At 28.2% G+C, this 22143-nt stretch overlaps 1 protein-coding gene across 1 annotated transcript in view; it reads left to right on the forward strand.

Moving 5' to 3' along the window:
* Nucleotides 1–18114, forward strand: part of LOC107447751 (disulfide-isomerase A3) — a 34387-nt gene extending 16273 nt beyond the window's left edge. The window contains exons 6-12 of the mRNA XM_043048824.2: nt 678–778; nt 2303–2495; nt 4044–4146; nt 11618–11746; nt 15368–15444; nt 15957–16014; nt 17730–18114. Of these exons, the coding sequence (XP_042904758.1) occupies nt 678–778; nt 2303–2495; nt 4044–4146; nt 11618–11746; nt 15368–15444; nt 15957–16014; nt 17730–17834 (766 nt within the window). The 3' untranslated portion in view covers nt 17835–18114. The remainder of the gene's footprint in view (nt 1–677; nt 779–2302; nt 2496–4043; nt 4147–11617; nt 11747–15367; nt 15445–15956; nt 16015–17729) is intronic.
* The last annotated feature ends 4029 nt before the right edge of the window (nt 18115–22143 follow it).

The following is a 22143-nucleotide window of genomic DNA, read 5'->3' on the forward strand; positions in this document are numbered from 1 at the left end:
CCTTTTAAAAAATGGTGACCACTCAAAGCTATGGGATTTATAAAAATGATATTTCAGCTATGATAAACTATTTCATTTAGTATAGTATTATTTGTTTAAAGTATATTGAGCTGTTTCTTATTTCTCCAGCAATTAAATAGAACTAATATAGTTAGCCAAATGCATCTCACATGTAAGAGTACAGTGTTGATGTGTTTCCTCTTAATATATTGTGTGTAATATCTACAGGGAATTTTTTCTTTTCTATATTTGAGTTGCAGGGCCGGCATATCCTTTTTGGTAGGGCACTGGGCCCATGTCCGATGGCTCGATCCCCGCCGGCCAAAGACTCCCCTTGTAGTAAATGGTGACTAATGCACGTTAAATCTGTCGGGTCACCAAGTCCTCCATGTTCCCATAACAAATCATACTTCTGGGATTACCTTCGTTGCCTTCTGGAATTGTTCAAAATTACTAGGCTACAGAGTTGAACATTAGTAGTCGTAAACCCAAAATTGGGTCAGCTGTTCTATGCCTGTTATAAATTAAAATATATTTAAGTGGCAACCCTGATTTAAAAAAAAATTGAAATCTTATTTAAATAAGAAAAATCTTCATATACAAAGGAGAATTTTTTGCGAACTATAACAATTCATTATCTTTCATTACATAGTTTTTAATAGAGTATTTCTTTCCAGCCATGGACTTGTTGGTTACCGAACACATGATAACCATGGTGACTTCAAAGCTCCTTTAATTGTGGCATATTATGATGTAGATTATGTAAAGAATGTCAAAGGTAACTTTAATTTATCTTGTATAAAAGTGAGTTATATAATCAGAATTTCTACTTATGCCATGTCTGAAATGAAACAGGCATAATTTTTTAATCAATACCCCCATCTTTTGGAAAGTGATTCTCAACCTTTTTTGTTGCTGCTGCACACTTTTAATGATTTTAAAATTAGAAGTTAATAATACTTTTTATGAAATTTGAGCTTTATGATTTTTGATAATTTAATTTATATTCGGTCTGAGTTTTTTTGCTAGTTATTGTTAGCTTGTTTTTTTATAGTTATAATTGTTAGTTTTTTTACATCAATTGTTATTTTTTTTAGATTCGTAGTTAACTTGTTTTTTTATTTTGCTAATTAATTGTTAGCTTTTTTTTATAGCTATTCTTTGTTAATCTATTAATTTCATAGCTTATTTTAATTGTTAGCTTTTATTTCCTTTTTGTACATTAATATTTAGCTTGCTTTCTTTTGTTAATTAATAAATTTAAGTCATTAAATTTCCTACATACTTTAACATCTTAAGATTGTCTCAGACAGGACTATCACAAAGATACCTTATTCACATGATTAAAAAAACTAATTTTGCGATTTGCTTACGTACGAGTTAAAAATCCAATGTAGCGTATTCGTGAGTTTTTAAAATCCAACATCGCAATTCAAATTCTTGTGGTATAACAAAGATTAATTTTCATGTTTATATGTGATTTGAAAACTACTCCTGAGAATTCGTATGAACACGCTCTAAAAGTTTTGCATTGTGATTCGTATTTACACGATATAAAAAATTAAATATAGCATTTCTCAAGTTTTTAAAATCCAGTATCACATTTCAAATTCAACGATTTTGAAATTCAATGTCTCAATTTATATTCACACAATTTTGAAATTCAACAGCTCTATTCTTGTAAGTTTTTTCTTGAACTAGTTACTTTAAAGGTGTGATATTTTTCATTAGTAGGTAATTTAATTATAAATGTTAGTTAAAAAAAATTTAAATGTGAAACTTGTATGGTATATAAATTAATATTGATTTTTTTGCACATAAAATTTGAAGTTTTTCCATTCGTGTCAGTCACCCCTGTTTAAAGNTACCGTGTGATCTGTTTTTATCCTAGCAAAATCATATATTACCCCTAAAATTTGTTGAAAAAAGTTCCTAAAATGACCCTAAAATTTTAAAAAACTTTGCTGCTACCCCCGAATTCAATGTCTCAATTTATATTCACACAATTTTGAAATCCAACAGCTCTATTCTTGTAAGTTTTTCTTGAACTAGTTACTTTAAAGGTGTGATATTTTTCATTAGTAGGTAATTTATTTATAAATGTTAGTTAAAAAAATGTTAAATTTGAAACTTGTATGGTATATAAATTAATGATTTTTTTGCACATAAAATTTTAAGTTTTTCCATTCGTGTCACAGTCACCCCTGTTTAAAGTATTTAGTAATTTGAGGGTATAGATAAGCTCATTTCATAAATATGAAGAAAAAAAGAAACAGTTGAATAAGAGAACAAATCTTTACAGGTACCAATTATTGGCGTAATCGCATCATGAAAGTAGCTCAGAACTACAAAGGACAAGTCAACTTTGCTGTTAGTAACAAAGATAAGTTTTCTGCTGAAGTGGAAGATTATGGTTTATCAGCTAAAGGTGATAAACCTGTTATTGCTGCTAGAAATGAAGCCAATCAAAAATTCAACATGAAGAAAGAATTTAGGTAATTTGGTTTATAATTACTTTATGCCATTTCCAAATTTAAGTTGTTTCATGAAGTAAGAAATTTTTTCAAAAGATAGGATATCTTGTAAAATTTTAATTTTTTAAAGTTAAAAATTTAGGCTGGAAAAATTAACAGTATTTAGAATAGTATTCAGTTCTATTTCTTGTTATTCTTTAGTTGGAACCTTAAAGATAATATATGCATTTTCATTTTTGTTGTAACTACAGATACCTTGTTTATTCAAAGTAGTTTGCAGATTTACAGCAATAAGCTTAAAGTATTTGATCAGGGTTGGAGTTTTGGACGATTGGTTTTGGACATGAAACTGACTAATACTGTCTTAAAGTGTCCAAAACCTTGAACATTTATAAATGGTAAAAATTCTATATGTGTAACCATTGCACATATAATTATATATATAAATAAATATTTAATACTTTTTATAAAATTTGCTTTAACTTATTAAAGGTAAATAATATAATAAAATATTTTAATATAATAAAATAATATAATATAATATAATATAATAAAATATTGACTTTTGAAGCTCCATAATTTATTGAACAACAAAAGTGAATACCTTATCCCTTAAATATGAATAAATATCCTTTTTAATACTGATAAATTATGTTTTTGCATAAGTATAAATAAATGCAGTTTTAAAATAACCTTTTTTAATAAAACAAAAACTTGTCTGCTTCTTGTTCAAAGATCAACCTTTTATTTTTTACAAAATTTTTTTAAAATTGTGACATAATTTGAATAAAAAGGGTTTTGCAAAAGAGTCAGATAAAGGGTTTTTGGACAAGACGGTACAAACCTTGTATTAATCCATTCTGTCCTAAACCTTGCCAACTCTGTATTAATAAATATCTTTTTCAAATAGTTATGATATTTAATTTTAAAATTCACTTGCGTTATTGCTCTAGATAGCAGTACTTTTTTTTTATCTTTGATATTTTCTCTTTTTCTTAAATTTTTTAAAAATTAATTTTTTGTGTAAAGGAGTGTCTCATTCTGAAACAGATTTTATTAAATTTTAAATATCAGGATTTTGCTAGGACGAAACCAATTCTTTCCAACGAACTAGAAGTTTACAAAATGTCCACTTAAATTGCTTAACAATAAATATTATAAATAATAAAATGTAATATAATACAGGAAATTTTCTTATTAACTTTTTGAAGGGACAAAACTATTTTAATATTTACTAGTCTCAATCCATATAACCTATCTAATTTTCCAAATTGTTCAGTCATTAAAAATAAGAATTCTCTAGTTATTGACTGTATATACTTTGATGATTATTTAATGTAATGAAATTGAAATATGTACTAAAATTGGCTCTTTAGCAATGCCTTGTACACTATCTAAGAGTTGTTTGGAGTATTTATACTCTATGAAAATAGATTTGTTTGTAACTGTAAGCTCAGTTTGTAGTATTGTATGTCAGAGTTGAACATCAGTAGACCTAAACCCAAAAATTGGGTCATCTGATCAATGACTGTTATAAAATAAAATATAATACCTTAATTGATTTTTTAGTGTTGAGAATTTTGAATCATTTGTCAAAGACTTCTTGGCTGGCTCTTTAGAACCTCATCTGAAATCTGAAGACCTACCAGACGACAATGATGGGCCTGTTAAAGTAAGATGTCGTGATTTTTTTAAAATTGTAAAATGATTTGAATATTTTGTTGTGGAATTAGTCATAAATCTTAAAATGCATATGCCCCGTGGCAGAATTGCAGCGACATGGAGACAGTGTTGCAGAACGTTAGAGTTCTTGCAGAAAGATTTTTATTTTGAAAAGTAAAAAATTTTAGTTTTGTTTTCTACAGAAATTTATGCATAATATTTGAATCATGCATTTAGATAATCACTTTTTGAAGTATTTAATTTGCGCCGATAGTATTGTAAATGAATGTCATGTTTCTATTGTATTTTTAGCAGTTACTGATATTGATTTTCATGTGGTTTTTTAAATTCTCTATATATTTAAAACAATATGGAAGATTTGAATCGTGCATTTGAGTATTTACTTTTTAAGGCAACGATTCTATCTGACTTAATTGTAAAAATAAATACTGCGTGTGATTCTTTCGATAATTCGCAGAATTCCGAGAATCTATTGACCATTGATTTGTTAACTTCCACAAATAAATAGTTAATATTCTGAAAAAATTTTCTAGGAGTTTCAGTAATCTAAATTTTAAATTTTGTTACTTAATCAAAATCTTAACACGTTAAATGCCACCGCTGACCGACACTGAGTTTGTTCGTAGCTCCACGGTGGTCACCAGTGACCAGCAAAGTCAAGATTATTACAAACACATAAAATTTTTAATTTTTTATATTATCATTACTGAAATGGTTTGAAGAAATTAATGCAATACATATTGAGAATCATTTTGACCAGATGGACAAGCCATTAAAAATAAGTGTGGCATTGAACATATTAGCGAGGCATTTATTTGTCCTTCTCATCGGTCTCCTTTTTATGTTCTTATTCATATGTAAAAACTACTTTTCTTTTTTAAGTTTTGTTATAGAAAAATGCTCCACCTAAAGAAATAAACTTAAAAGGAAAAAAATTCCATAATCAGGTTTGCCACTCCACAGGAAAAACCTGGAAAATACAGGGAATTTAAAAATCATCTAAACTGACAAGGAAAGTACAGGGAATTATTATTTTTTTCTTTATGAACTAGAAAAATACAGGGAATTTTGTTATTTTAGTCTTTTAGAAAATGGCGACTTCTCAAAGCGCAGGGGATATTGAAGGATATTTGAGCTATGGGTTATTTTAGGATATTGCTGCTATGCTATATTATACTAAACTATTTTCATTTACAGTAATTTCCGGTAAATAGGCCGCGGCCTATACGTGTTTAAAAGTTGGGCTGTCACGATGCGCGGCCTGTACGCCGATGCGGCCTATATGTAGAATTTTTTTATCCCATCCCACAAGTGAGAATTTTTTGATCATGGTGGATTTATTCAAAATCAGATGTTTAGCAAAAATTTTCCAAAATAACGAACCTAATTCGTAATGTTTACTCTGGTAACGTTTTTCTTTCTTATTTTTTTAAATGAATTTGCCGAATTTCGGATCGCTTTCGGAAATTCCAATATGGCGCCCATATATTACGATAATTCAATTATACTGTTAATTTCCGAAAATTAATTAATTACAATAAATTTAGTTCAGTTTTGATCGTAGATTATGATGGGGTGAATTTAAAAATGTCCCATCTTAAGAAATTTCATTAATTAAAATAATTATCTATATTATAGAAATAACAATATATATTTTTAATAAGCTAACAACTAATGATTAAAAAACAAGCTAACAACTAAATACAATTTAAAAATAAAAACTAGCTTTCAAATAATAAAAAAAAATAGCAATTAATATCTAATAAAAAACAAAAGAGATTGATTTACATCGAATAAAAAGAAGCCTCAAAAGGGATAGAATTCATTTTGTATCCCACTTGGTAGTTTCAATTTCAAAAGGGTGTGGCTAATTTATGGTCAAACTGGAGGGGGAAAAAATGGGGACAAATGAGTAGAGCATTTCCACAGCTGTCAAGATTGATTTATCAGTTTCTTCCAACTTGCATTTCTTTATTTTGTTCATTGGAAATGCAGATGTTTTTACTTTTCCCTTTATTTTAAACTGCTTTTAGAAACAGATGTTTCCTTTGACTCAGATTTGTTTTCATGTTTTTTTTTTAAGAATAAAATAAAGTTACTTCATCAGAATAAAATTCAAATAAAAAGAGAATTATACTGATTTTTTTTTTCTCCTGTTAATAAAAATTTCTTCTAAGAAAAAAAAAAGAAAAAGGGATCAGATTAAGTGCTGAATATCTGGCAGTGAAGAATCAGATTTCGATGGTTTTGAATAGATATATGCTCAAAAATATTTGAAAAGTATAAATAAATAAATGCTGATTTATTTTGTGATTAGTTTATTTTTTATCGCATACACATCCTTAACTTAGGATCATTCTCAATTCTTTTTTTTTTTAAGATAAGTATACATAAAAATGATGATGATAATGTAATGAGTATACATAAAAAAAAATATTTATCAATAACTTTTTTCTAAGTATAGAGTTTATGTTTTAAAGATTATTATTTTTTATGAGTATTTTCACACATGTGATATTTGATAAAAATCGATGATCGATCGAAAAAACGAAAGTGCGGCCTTTACGACGGTGCGGCCTATAAGATGAAAATTGAAATTTTTAACGATGTTTTTTGCGGGTGCGGCCAGTACGGCGGTGCGGCCTATTTACCGGAAATTACTGTACTATAGCATTATTTAAGTATGTTCAGCTGTTCCTTTTTTTTCTTCAAAGTTTTTCCAGTAATTAAAACTAATATAGTTAGCCCAATATAGCTCACATAAGAACACTGTAATTGTGTGTTTCTTCTTACTATATTGTTTACAGGAAAAACGCAGGTAATTTTTTCCTCCAGATTTGAGTGGCAACCTTAATAAAAAAAATTTAATAGAATTAATGAACTACTGAGGCTAACACAAAAATATGAAATTGAAATCTTAAAAGTTATTCTGAAATGAAAAACATTTAAAAGATTGTTAGTGAGAAATAGTTTTTTTCTTACTGATTATATTTTTGTGAGTTGCCGTTTTGTCGCAAACTCAGATTTGTAACAGAATTATTTATTCATTGTGGTGTATATGTCCCTGTTTTTTATTTTTTACAATTAGATCAATCATTAGATTAGAATCAATTTTTAATATACTATGAATGGAAGTTTCAAATCTTTCATTTCAATAATCACTTTTCAATGTGCTCGGTAACATTCTAAATATGTGTTTCGACATTTTTAAAACTTTTTATTGCAGTTCATTAAATGTATTCTCATGGTTTTTAACATGACTATATTAAGACATGCACAGTCACATGATTTTTCAGTTTATTTGCAAACAGAAACTCCATATTGACTTTGCCTAGAAAAAATTAATGAAATAATGAAATAAATATAGACGTATGAAACTGATCTGAACGTAATTACAAAACTGTAAACATACCATTTTTTCGCTACAAAAAATGGTTGTTTTTCTCATGTTTTAAACTTATATTTTAATGAGTGGCAATTTTATTGCTAACTCTGATTTTAAACAAGAATTGTTTAATTAATGTCATATATTTGTTTCCCTCTCTTTTGCCTACAATTAGATCAAAAATATTTTTAGTGTATTAAGACATTCAGAACAACAACAGCAGAAAAAGCAAAAAAGGAATTTTTACTGTTTTGTGATGCTGCCAAAAAAAAGAAGAGCAAAAGAGTTTCTTAGCGTTTAATCTTCAGCAACAGAGATTAGATAAAAAAAATTTCGAAATATTTGCACGGAGAAAAAAAGTTTAAAAAATTTGTGGGAGGTTATAAAAATTGTTCTTATCCTCTCTCATGGTAACACAACAGTCGAAGGGGGGATTTTCAATCAATAAAAGCTTATTGGTTGAAAACCTCAATGAAGACTTTATTATTTCACAAAGGCGTGTGTATGATTATGTTTCATTTATAAATGAAATAAAAAACATAGACATTAATGAAAAAATGCTAGATGCTGTAAAAGGATCTAGAACAAGATGGAGACATGCATTAGAAGCAACAAAAAAAAAGAAAAACGAAGAGAATAAAAAGCTGAAATTTCTAGAAAACGAATAAAAGAAAAGATAGATGATTTGAAATTAAGAAAATCTAAATTGAGGAAAACTGCTGCAACAGAACTTGATGTTCTTGATTCAGAAATTGTCAAACAAAATATGTTGGGAAATATTATACATCATAGGAGCCCCTGAGTTTCTCCGGAAGCTTACAGCAATACAGAAATAAATTTAAAAATACTGAAAAAAAAATATTTTTGATTTTATTTTTCTTACAAGTTGCAAAATTTTTCTATCTGAATTTTTATTTGTATCTAATTAACTTTTCTTGACTTTTTTCCCCTTTATATTTCAATATTATCTTTTGAAAGAAAAGTCAGTTTGAAGTGAATTGGTGATTTTTAAATATTAATAACTTAATGTAACAAGTGTTCTAGTATGTTTTAAGAGTAAATATTATTTGAGGATACTGATACATATATCTCAAATTTGATTAACCCTTTATATTCTGACGACACTCATGCATTTGGTTCCACTTAACATTAAATAAAATAATATTTCCATAATCCAACTGATTTTCTTGATGTTTTTATTTAAACAGTTTTCGTATCTAACTACAAAAACACACTGAAAGTTTAATCTAATAATGATAATTAAAAATATGCTTCAAAAGTTTTCTCAAAATATAATTTGGGATATAAAGTGCTATTACGCAATTCCACTTTAATATACAAGTGTTTATCCTATTCAATATATAATACTTATGACTAAGTAGCATATTATGACTAATTGAAACTGCAATGTTAAAAGTTTTGTTGGAGTCGGAAACGGCCGGTATGGAATTTTATTGTAAAAGGTCAGGAAAAAACCTGCAAAAGTCAGGATATTGTTTTCTCAAAATAGTTTAGGAACCCTGTATCATGAAAAATTCTCTTTTGTGAGATTTGAATCTAACTTTTTGGTGCTTATCCTAGTTAGTGTTTATAGCTTAAGTATTTATAAATAATGGTTTAAAAATTCTTTTCGGTTTAGATTTTTTACATATTTTTTGTTTTGCTAAATGTAGAGTGCTTATATTTTCAATTTTGAATTTCTCTTTTTGACTTATACAATTAATCATGGTATATTAAGATTCGCAGCCGAAAGAATGTCTCGATAAAAATTTGTTATATTATTTTTCCAATGTTGGCAGGTATGCATTTTCAAAAGAATTTGTCTGTATAATATCTTATAAAAGGGAATTATGAATCTTGCAGGTCATAGTTTTCAATCAAGAGGAGACACATTTAAAATGACAAAAAAAAAAATTGGAACTGAAAATAAAAGATTGCTGAATGTTCTAAGAATGTATTCAAATCTTTCAATGTTGAGCATAATAATGTGTGTCCTCTCATGAAAAATATGCAGGGTATCTGTGCACCTGGAACGTCATGAATTTCGGTATTGAACAAAATTTTTATGAAATCTCATGATTTTAACTATTTTTTAATTAAAAAAAAATCAGATTTAGGTCACCAAAAAATGGAATTAGAATGGAATTTACTTCCCTCGCCCAATTTTATGGTGTTCCGAATATCTGAATTTGTAATAAAATCCAGTCATATTTTATTAAAATATAAAATGTTTTTATCATGTTCTTTAAAAGTTATGGTGTTCTTTCAAAAAATGAAAGAAAAAACATTTCTTGAGTGAATTATCTTTTAAACTTCTGTGACTTCAGATTTTTTTTATTTTACCAATTTAAAATTCTAACTGAAGCAAACTAGTCATTGGCGAATTTTTTTAATTCCGAAATGAGAACAGAAAAATCAGGAGTATTTCTTTCCTTTCCCAGGAACAGGAAAAGTATCTTTAGAATATAATTCTGCAGAAAGAAAAAATTTTTTGCTTTTGTATTTTTTTTCCAGCTATTTTATTGTTTTAACTCTTTCATTACTGTTTTTTAAATTTAAAATCAGGGTTGGGTTTTTGACGTCAAAAAGTGGTTTTTGACATGACAAGGGTATAATACTGGTTTAAACCGTGAAAAACCCGTCAAAAATGTCAAAAACTGAAGTTTGCCAAGAAAATATATAAACTTCAAAACTACCAACAGTTGCCATGCATTATATTGAAATTTAATTATACTATAGGTAATCAGCAGGTTTTAAAATATTTTTTAATTAAAATTAAGGTAAAATAACAGATTTAAAATCTCAGAAATTTATATTCAAATGCATGTGCAGAAAAATTTTGCACAAAATTTTTTTAAATATTTATATTTTGAAAAAAAAAATTTTTTTTTTTGATACTTAAGAAAATTAAAAGTTTATTACTATGCATTTTTGACATATAAGGAACATATAACTAATATTTATAAGGAACTTACAAGTTATGTTGTATAAATACAAACTTGATATAAGATACAAGTGTATAAAAATTTTTTTTTAATGTTATACCGAATATCTTTATTATCCAGTATGTTAATTTGAATTTAAAAGTAGTTATATTTGTGAATAATGATAAATATAATTCATATTGTTTATTATATTTATTTATAATTATTACACTTATCATTTTAAAACAATTTTTACCTCTTAATTTTTTTCCCCCACTTGTATTAAGAATACAAATAATGCATATCTTGAAAGCAAGAAGTAATTATTCAACAGCTGAATATTTAGATATTCAACAAAACTATATAGTATTCAGCAAAATGAAATTCACAAGTATTTGGATAAACTAAATTTTCAGCATAGTAAATGAATAGGCTGAATATACTGTAAATCGACACTAACTACTCTGTGTATTTAACAGAAAGCACTTAAATTTGTATTGTCTTATGTTAAAAAGATTATTAAGAAGATTTAAAAGAATATTAAAAAGATTTTTCTTTAAAAGATGTCTAATGTACAAAACTGCTAATGTTTATCTTTAAAAATGTCTAATTTTTAGTATAATCTATACTATACACTAAATTTGGTTATAAATAAATTTCTTAATAATATCACTGCAGATTTTCAATAACACATGAAAATGAATACATAATATTACAAAAGATGTGAGCTTTCAAAAGTACAAGATTTTGGTTACTATTCAAAATATAAATGTTTCTTCAAAATTTTAAATTTATTTTTTCTAGAACATATTTAGAAACACTATCCTTTAAAAAATATATAAATTTTATGTATTAATTAAATTTCACATATGAATATAGGTTTTTGACATTTTCGACAGTGAGGTTTTTGACGTGACGGTTTAAACCACGGTTTAAACTGTCAAAAACTGTCACATGTCAAAAACCTGCCAACCCTGTTTAAAATCTATAAATATGAAGATGCAGAGTATAACAGTTTTGGTTATACTTATAATTTCAATTAATGTTATTGTAATACTTTTTTAAATTGTGTGTGTTTTTTTTTAGAGAAAATAGTAAAATTTAAAAATCGTACAGATCATAGTCAATTACAATGTTTGATTTTTATATAGGTTGCTGTTGCCAGAAATTTCCAAGAATTAGTGATTGATAGCGACAAAGATGTTTTAATTGAATTTTATGCTCCTTGGTGTGGACATTGTAAGAAATTGGCTCCAACTTATGAAGAGTTAGGAAAAGAAGTAAGTTAATCGAAAGCTTTTGTTCCAAAATTGGCTTATGGAAAAAGAATTTAACTGTTTAATGTAAATTACTGTAGTTCAGAAATAGTCCCAGCATTTTAATTGTTTAAAACTGTGCAAGAAATTTGCAATGACTCACTTTAAATTAACATTTAATGTGTTCTAAACATTAATTTCCAAAGTTTTTTTCATAAAACAGCACTAACTAATAAAAAGAATTTGTGCTATTAAGTTATTCAAAATAAACCTAAAGACTAATGTACTTCAGGAAAGTATTTTATAGGGTAATTTGATTTTTATACTAATTTTTATGTATAACGCTTAACGTAAAGATTAGTAATATAATTTATGCCACTGGTCCCTGTAACAGAATTTTTACGTGCTCTCTGCAACAATTCTTTCTAAAACTAATACCTTTCTGAAAGACATTTTTAATAGTAACAAATATGTTTATTTAAGGTAGCAGAAGCATTTTGTGTTTACAAAAAAGAAAGCCTTTGTGCATAGAATAAAACTGTAATTTTTACAAATTATAAATGTAAAATTCTTTAATTCTATGTTTTTAAAAAGTGCTTAAAGGTGCATGTTTTTGATTTTTGTCTTTTAAAAACCCCTAAAGGTGCTTTTTTATTGGTTATTTATAAAAATAGCTTCATTTTCTTTTTCACAAACTAATTTTTTCTTAGTTATGTCAAATGCTGTCACTATTTCTCAAAGCGTAGTTTTCACCATATTCTGTTCAACATTTTCATTAGTTCGACCACAATCAGTTTAGACTCCCAACTGTGGTATATGCAACATCATTGCTGTGTGGGGTGGGGGTGTAGAGAGGTTTGAGGGTGCCTGGCCCAGGAATAATACACTATATGATAGATGTACACAATTTTCTGCCTATGTTACACAATTCTATAAATGGCAATTCTTCATAAACCGCACTAGCTTTGTGGGTGTAAGCAATGAAATTTGCAGTTAAGAAATTTCTGTAACGAAATGAAAGCTATTAACTTTTTACTTTTGTTTAATTATTTGCTAAGAAGTTAAAATTTCAAAGGCTAAACAGACTAAAATTGATTAATTTGTTTGTTACTAGTGCAAATATATTACTAAGTTTACTGATAAAAAAAATTGTCTGAAACATATGTGAAAATGACAGAGATCCCGCAGGACAGGGAATTTTATTTTACCTTCAAAAATCAGGGAATAGTCAGGAAAATTTGCAATTTAAAAAAAGAAAAACTAGAATATTCCTTCATCATACTTGAAAATTAACCAATTATTAAATTAAATTCTCAGTAACAGTAATCAGTTACTGAGATTAGTTAAATAATTCTAACATCAATTACAATTTGTTTAAGGCTACACGGTACCCTTTTTTAAAAAAATTTTTTAAGGCCTGTTATATTAAAAGTAATAATAGATTTTCATTTGTATTATATTATTAAACAGATTTTCAAAAAGAAAAGGGAAATCGACAAACCACAATTTAAAAAATTTAAATTTTTTTAAAAAATTCAAGATTTTTTTAAATTTTTATAACTTTTTTAATTTTCAAAATTTTTCAGTTATTTTAAATAATATAAATATCTTAGATTATTAGGAACAAAAGTTAGTATGGATTTGATGCTCTGATACTTAGTTGAATCTTAATTATTTTTATCGTTACTAAACACGTGGAAAACCCGAAAATTCTAAAAACTCCAACTTCAAATTTTTATTAAAAAAAATGTATACATCTCACACTGAAATCCATACTAACTTTTGGTCTGTATATACATAAAAGTTTCTACAAAAAATTTCAAGGCTTTATCTTTAAAGGGAAAAAAGCCTTAGGGAATCGAAAACAGTGGCATCAACAAAAAAGAAAGTCTGAGAAAATGACATTTAAAGTAAAGAGAACCATAAAACCAAAACTAAAAATGCTTGTACAGTCCTACTTTCTTAATATATTATAAACAAACTTATTGCTGGTCCAAAAACACTAATTTACTTGAATATTAATAGTATTATATTTTTTCACATTTAAAATTTATATGTAACCTGTATCGGCTAAAATACACGTAACATTGGTTTAGACAAACAAAGCAATAGGATTAAAGAAATAGCTAGCATAATTATATAAATATTCAGTCAATCAAGTATAACAAATATTCTGTTACGAATGTATTTATAAATTAAAAAATATTAGTCTTAAAAAAGACTTTTTATAAATAAAAATTTAGTAAAAACACAACTTTAGAACGCATCCATCAAACACCGAACATAAATAAACAACAATGCTTCTAGAAGTGAAAGTGAAATTTGATAACTTTTGGAGAAAGTGAAAATTAATAATCATCGAAATAAAATAAGTCTTTTTTTGAAAAAAAAAGTTTTAAAATTAGATTTAAAAGAAAACGAAACTAACCACGCCCCCTCGCTTGTCAAATTGTGAGTCTGACACAACTCGGAAAAATCCTAATATCTCTAAAACTAATTAGATCTCAGATGCAAAATTTTTCAACTTGCTTCCCAACCACATTAGCCACCCAAAAATGCAAAAATATTTTTTTGCATATTTTTGCGAATTTTAGGGTACTGTGTAGCCTTAAAAATTTCACATTTTATTTAAACTGAAATTGTTCCCTTCCTCACTTAATATCTTTTTACACAGAAAATCTAATGTTTCTTATTACAAATAATAGAATCAAATTTTTCTGATGAAAATATGGTCTCAATTTTCATTGAAATTCACCTAGAAAAGTCAGAATTTGTTTTCTGAGACTGAGTGGGAACCCAGAAATTATGATTGTCGTCAGCATGTTTAGATATTAAAGGACTCAACATTTGTTTTGAAAAAGGTTGTGCACTTCTAGTACTAGTATATGAATTACAATAAAATGTTTTTTTTCCTTTTATATTTTTTAATATTGTATGATAGTGAGTTACTTTCTCATATTTTAAGATTAATTTCATTTTAATGTTGTAATGCAGTTCAGTCTATACAATGTTCCAATTTAATAAACAAGTCTTTTTTTTTTAACGGAAAAAGAGTTATCTTTGTAGAGAAAAATTTTTTTTATGTGTTAGAATATAAAATTTGGGACCTTTAACATTATCGGAAATTTTCATGGTGTAGGAATTAGAACCAGGATGAAACATTAGAAAAACTCTGATATACCCAATTAACATCCTTCAAAACACAGAAACATGGTTTTGTGTTGCCAGGATGCTAATTTTTTTTCTTATTTGCTTGCAATACATTATATGAACCTATTTCACAAAATATATGAAATTATTTACATAAAGTTAATTTGTGTGTCTGTGTTTTCAAGGTTTATATTTGTTTTGAAAGTATATTTCATTGGATCAACACTTTTTAAAAATATTTGAAGCAGTATGATTATATGTATTTTTTACTATTTAATAAATTTTAAAAGTAAAATCCATAATTTGGAAAACATATCTTGTTCCTCATAGTTCTAGGAGTGTATGTTTAGTTTGTTCTATCTAATTTATATAAATCAATTGTTTTCTTTTTTAGATCAATTTGATTTCTTACATCGTTATTGAATATGAGCGTACTTATAATATGAGAGTACTTATTAAATAAAAACTTTATTTTCTAATATTTTTCTTCTGCAGCTTGCCAATGAAGATGTTCTTATTGTTAAAATGGACGCTACTGCGAACGATGTACCACCTTCATTTGAAGTGCATGGGTTAGTATTATGTCATTGATAGAAACCTATATTTAATCATGTCAATATAGTCTTCTTTTTTTTCCTTTTTTTTTAATATAAATGATTTTTCAATTTTGATATAATTAGAGAAATTATTTTCAACAGAGGCATTTTGTAATATATTATGTTCAAGTGTTCAGGTAATGTTTAATGAATGTGGGGGGAAAAATTAGTAATTAAAAAAATTTTGTGAAATTGATATTTCAAGGGTTACCAAAAAATATAAGTGAAAGGTTTTTTTAAAAAAAATTATAACCATCAAAGCAATTTACTAGGGAATCTAAATTTCTGGTATTGAAAAATTTGAATTATATTAATATTGCAAAGATTGTTTTTTTTTTTTTTTTTTTTTTTTTTTTATTAACTTAAAATATTTGTGAGAATCTTCAATATAATTTCAATATCACACATTAATACTTTACTTTTGTATGAGATCTTCTACTACTTGGACTGTTTGCTGCAATTTTTTTAAAATTTTGTTTCTTTTTCAGGTTCCCTACCTTATATTGGGTACCAAAAACCCACAAAACTACTCCCAAGAAATATGAGGTAAGGTTTTTTACAATTCATTTTTTAATTTAAGTAATTTAGATTTTGTTAACTTTATCCGTATGTTATCTGTCTCCGTTAAAATTGGTAAATATCTAGCTTTTGTCAGTTTACAATAAATCAAACTAGTTAAAAATGCAGCCTGCTCTGTTTTGCCTTTGGCACCTCTGTTTTTCTCGTTTTGCTTTTTATCTTTGTTTTCTATTTTTCATTGTCAATTTTGAGTTTTCTCTTTTTAATCTTTTTTTTTTCCTTTCTATTTACATCTTAAATGAGACTTCTAATTTTTCCTAAAATATAATACAAATGAAGATTTCAAACTATCGCTTTGTACAGTAGATTTAATAAAATCTTTGTAAAATTATTTTTCACCAAAAACAATTTGATAAGCACTTAATTTTTAAAATCGTTAAATCATTTAAAATGTTTAGTTGCATTTAAAATTTGCGAATAGCCAATTAAAAATTTTGCATTCCATTGCAAAAATATTGGAACAAATTGAAGTTTTAACTAGAATATTAAACAATCAAGTAATCTCTTGATAAGAAATTATTCAAATTCTAGAATTCAAGAAGTAATGACATTTTGAAACAAGGAGATAACTTATAGTAAAATAACTGAATATGCTCTTGTAAAAGCTGTTAAACCTATGAATTAAAATGTAATGAATTAAAAATGTCAGAAATTGAGATTCTCATGAAAACATGGGAATTGTAAAAACCGTGAACCCTACAGTGTCAGAAATAATAAAACCATATTCTGTAAAGTCGAGCATCAAAATGATTCGAATTAGTGAGTGCTATGATAAAAATGATTTATATATTATAAATTTATTTCAAAATATCCTTAAAAAATATTTCTGCAGTATTTATATGCTTCCATATCATTTTATTGTGTTCTAAAAAAGCATAATTATTTTGACCATTTCTCGCATTTGCCTCTACGTTGAAGGGATTATTCCAAATTATCTTGTTAATTTTTATTCAAATATAGTGCAAAAATAAGATTAGTCCCTGCTTGTTACATGCCTCGGTATTTCATTTGTATTTGTTTATGAATGGAATGTTTGTGAATTTTTTTTTTTTTTTTTTTTTTCAATACTAACACAAAGTTACCAACTCTGCTCGATTTACCAGTAGACTACTCTATTTTACCGGTTTCTAATTGGTGTAATAAAAATTCTGGTTCTTGTACATTTTAGAAAATTACCCAAATTTTCCCTTAATGTGAAAGCGACAATCATTTTACCTGTTTGTTGAAATACTTGTGAGTCTTTATGTGTGTCTACTGATCTGGGTGCGGTAACATTATTGCACTCTCGTGTGCAACTCTGCTGCATTTTGCAAGATATTCTCAATTTCAGACTTCATTTTCCACCCTCTAATATGGAACCTAAAAATCTTTTGAACATTTTATAATGGATAATATAATCAAGAAAAGAGTTTTTTGTCAGAAAGAGTTTTTGTGGTTATTTTATCATGATCATGTAAAGTCTTTCAAAATTATTTTACATTTGTTAATGTATATAGTGCTTAAAAATATTTTTTGAGTGCTTATTTTTTGTTGAAAGATTTGGCTATGCACCCTGTATAATTTATTTTTTTAAGATTTTGCATACTGTTAAATTTTTTCCATGCATTTTTGACAGAAAAAAATTAATAATGAACTTGCTGCAAGCAAAAGTCATAATTGTGTTATGTTTATTTTTGTTACAGGGAGGCAGGGACTTGAACGATTTCATCAATTACATTTCCAAGCACGCGACCAGTGAATTAAAATCGTACGACAGATCTGGAAAGAAGAAGAAAGAAGAGCTATAGGACTTCATTATGCCATAGTATCTCATGTCTCATGTTGTAATATATTGATTGAACAAATAATGTAGGCATCATCCTGTTCTCTGTTTTTTCTAAAGTTGAGGGACCGAAAAGTGCTCTTTTTTTTCTTTTTTTTAAAATAAAGCTACTTCGTTCTTTTTTTATATATAATTGTCAAGACTTATTTATAACCTCTCATCTACAATATTTCCAATTTCATCTTTTTCTTGGGAGGAAACCATCACTGGAGATAATAATAAATATTGAAATCTTTTTCACTACACCTTGCTTGTGCTGCCTTTTATTTTTTTCCTTCCCTCCTACCTTTTGAAAAATCTAATGGAGGAAATTCCTAACATTATTTCTCAAAGGACTTGTTTTTAAACAAATCCCTTGTGTATGTTGACATTGTTTTAAAAAGAATGCAACTGTCTAAAGATAAAATTCTCTCTACAAAAAATTACTGTTAGTAATAATGAGTTCAGTGGGTTGATAAAATGAGTACCAAGCATATTTGGGAGCTAAACACTGGAGGTTTCGAGTTGGGCTGACTACCATCTGCTCTGGCACACCAGAGCCCAAAGGTCAAGAAAACTGAGATGGCCACTGTAGGCCTTGGCCCTAAATAGACTGTCGTGCTGCTGAGTTTGAGAATAAAAGCAAGAATTGGGAGCACAAATGTATTTTCTACATGTGTCAAAATTAGCTTGTAAGAGTCTCTTAAACCATAGTGCAACATAAAATCTTATTATCCCCTTTTTAAAGAGAATTTTTTCTTTGCCATGGCGATTTTCGCCATGTATTACACAAAAGTGTGGTTTTGCAATTCATTAGACTGGTTTTATTCGCGGTTTCACAATTCATTCGGACTGTAGCATATGAAAGCGCCAATCCTTTTTCAGGTTTGATGAAATAAGTTTAGGTCCGCATGTGCGATTACCGAGCTAGTTTTGGTGAGATTATTGCACTTTCATGTGCAACTCGGCTGCGTTTTGCAAGATTCTCAGTTTCAAGCTTCATTTTCCACCCTCTGATATCAAACCAAAAATCTCACGTTCTTTTTAGGCTGGCTAATAGAATCAAGAAAAAGAGTTCTTTGTCCAAAGCTAGTTATTTTGTCATGCTCATGTAAATTCTTTGAAAATTATTTCTATTTGTTAATGTATTTCGGTCTTAAAAATATTTTTTGAATGCTTAAAAAGTGCTTATTTTTGAAAGATTTGGCTATGCACCCTGTCAATATGACGATTGGAATCTTAATACTGACCATCAACAACAAACATCATTAAAAGATTTAGATAATATCAACAAAAAAACTAATTTTTACTCTAGGTAAAGATTTTGAATTTCTGAACATTTTTTCTCTTTTAGAATTTTTTTTAGAATACAGTCAAACCCCGCTATAGTGAACCTTCAAGGGACCAAAATTTCGGTTCACTATAACCGGGAGTTCAGTATATCCGTTACGCAGGCAATATGACTAAAAAATATGTTGTTTTTTATTACTCTTCGTCTTGCGTGCAAAAAAAAATTTGTAATCTTTAGCTGATGAGCAATCCTCAACTTCAGATATGGAAACACATCCCGACTCTCATATAATTTTTCCTAAATTTCTGTTATTCCGCTTTTTAAACCTTTCTAACCTGCCATTCGAGCACATAAAAGTAGTCTCATAAAATCGCTTTTCAAATTCATCGACATTTGTCCAGATCCTGGAAGATTGTGGCTTCTTCGATTGGTGAACCACTTCAGTAATTCTTCTTCAACATTCTTCTGATCTGCTTTTTCCCGCCGTCTAAATTTTTATCGTGAGCAGAAATTATTAATTGCCTATTTTTTCATATGTTACGAACTTCAGATTTGGATAGTTTATATTCCCGGCAAATATCAGCTTGATTGCATCCATTTTAAATTTTTCTGATTATGCCCATTTTATCATCAATGGAGAACGTTTTACGTTTACTGCTCGCCATAGTTAAATTTGAGACACTTGTTTGCAGGTTTTTTTTGAACTGAACTGAGAGCAAAAAGGAGTTGAAATGAGGGCCTTATCAACTCATATTAGTGTCCAACCCTTTAACCAATAATGAATAATTACTCATTCCCTCTGACAGAAAATGCATATTGATCACACTGACACCTTACAGGTGCATCGTCTGCCTGGGTTGGAAACATCTGCTTGGTTTGCTTAAGGATGGGAAAGTGAGATAAAAGAAGCAAACAAGAAAAAATGCTTATCGCTACATTCCCCTCTATAGATGGTTTTGAAAATCGGTCTATGTATTTAATTTGAAGTAGAAATTTCCAAATTATTACAAAAAATTGTTTCAAAAAATCAGTCGAAGACAGAAAAAAGTTAATTATATCCAACTTCCTCACTTATTTGGTTCACTATATCCACAAAAAATAACATCCGTGTAGAGCAAGGCACGGGACCGAACATTTCGTTCACTATAGCGGGTTTTGACTGTATAACTTTTGGTGTCCGTTTTACATATTGAAGTTTAAATTTTGGGATATTCTTTTTTTGATTTTTATTATATTCAGGAGTCTATACTTTCCCTTTTAGCATATAAGGAGTTGCCACTCCACAGGGAATTTTTGTCTTTTAAAAAAATGTAAATCTCTCAAAGCATAATCGTGGGATATATATAAAGATGATAGTTCAGCTATATTAAATTTATTACAGCATGATTTCTTTTATGTTAAGCTGTTCCTAAATTTTTCCAGCTATAAAAACTAGCGTCGTTATCCTAGTATCGCACACCAGGAATGCATGTTACCTCGTCATATGTTCAGGGAAAACTCGTGGTTTTACAGATATGAGTGTCAACCATTCGTAATAACATTTAATCGAAACTTTAATGAATGTAGAACATGTGACGCATTGCTTTACACCCCGTGGCAGAATTGCAGCAACACGGCGACATTGTCGCGGAATGTGAGTTCTTTCAGAAAATTTTTCTTTCGAAAAGTGAAAATAAATACTTTTCTTCAGAAATTTACGCGTAATATTTTAATCATGCATTTAGATAATGACTTTTTGAAACCCTCCATTTATTCCGATAGTATCGTAAATCAATTCACTGTTTCGATAGAATTTTCGGCACTTATTGATTTTCACGTGGGTTTTAAATATGCAGATACATTTCAAACAGTATGGAAAATTAGAAACGCGCATTTATTTACTTTTTGTCTCAATAATTCGATCGAATTTTTTGCAGTGATTGCTTTGATTTCTCCATAGCTTTAAAATCAGATATTTTCATACGATATTATTTATTACGACAACCTAGTCTCGAAACGAAACACACATTTGAGGAAACCGATTCGCGTGATTTCATCGTCTAATTTTTTATTGGGATAATTATTTACAAAATGCGAAGAGGGAAATAATGTGTACGTCCTCCCCCCCCCCTCAACAAAATGCGAGATATCACCTATAATATTAGAATAAAAAAATTATTTTTAAATTACAAACAATTATTTATATTTGTAAACACAGCGCTTTTGTTATTTTAAATGAGTAACATATGTGTTTGTTATTATTAAAAATATCTTGAAGGAAGATATTTGTTCGAAAGAGCTTTGTCGCAGAAGCCCTAGAAAATTCTGCCACAGGTGTTTTATATATTTTGACATGAATGAAAGTTTGTACATTTTAAGATTCTAGTCAATATTTTTTAATTAAATGAGGCATAAGTATTTATTAGGTCTTTAAAAATTCATCCTTACATTGTTCTTGACTTATAGTGGATTGAAGGCTCGGGATAGCCTGATTGGTAGGACGCTGGGCCCACGTCCATGAGGTCATGGGTTCAATATCCTCGCCGGCTGAAGACTCCCCGAGTAGTAAATGGTGACTGATGCACGTTAAATCTGTCGAGTCTCAAAGTCCTCCATGTTCCCATATCTCTATGGATACTGATCGAGGAGTTTCCTTGTCTTCTGGATTGGGTTCAAAATTACAAGGCTACAGAGTTGAACATTAGTAGTCTTAAACAAAAAGAAATTGAGTCGACTGTTATTAAAAAAAAAGGAGCCTACTCTGAACTTATAGTTCTTCGCTATGGAAGATGTTGGAACTGTTGCTCATTTTGCGTTGCCTGTTGATCACCTTGCGTCCTAAAAGTCACAGAGGAGAGCAACATTACCCACACAACAAAAACATCCTTGCCATGACCGGTATTTGAACCTTGAACCACTCGGTCACCTGGCTAGCTTTTGTTGGATCTACGATACAAGACCATCGCTTTATCAGAATTTGAGATATAAACTGTCTCTTTCAGTTATTTCTGGCAAAAGTATACCC

Source organism: Parasteatoda tepidariorum, chromosome 5 (genome assembly GCF_043381705.1).
Source record: "Parasteatoda tepidariorum isolate YZ-2023 chromosome 5, CAS_Ptep_4.0, whole genome shotgun sequence".
NCBI classification, from domain to species: domain Eukaryota; kingdom Metazoa; phylum Arthropoda; class Arachnida; order Araneae; family Theridiidae; genus Parasteatoda; species Parasteatoda tepidariorum.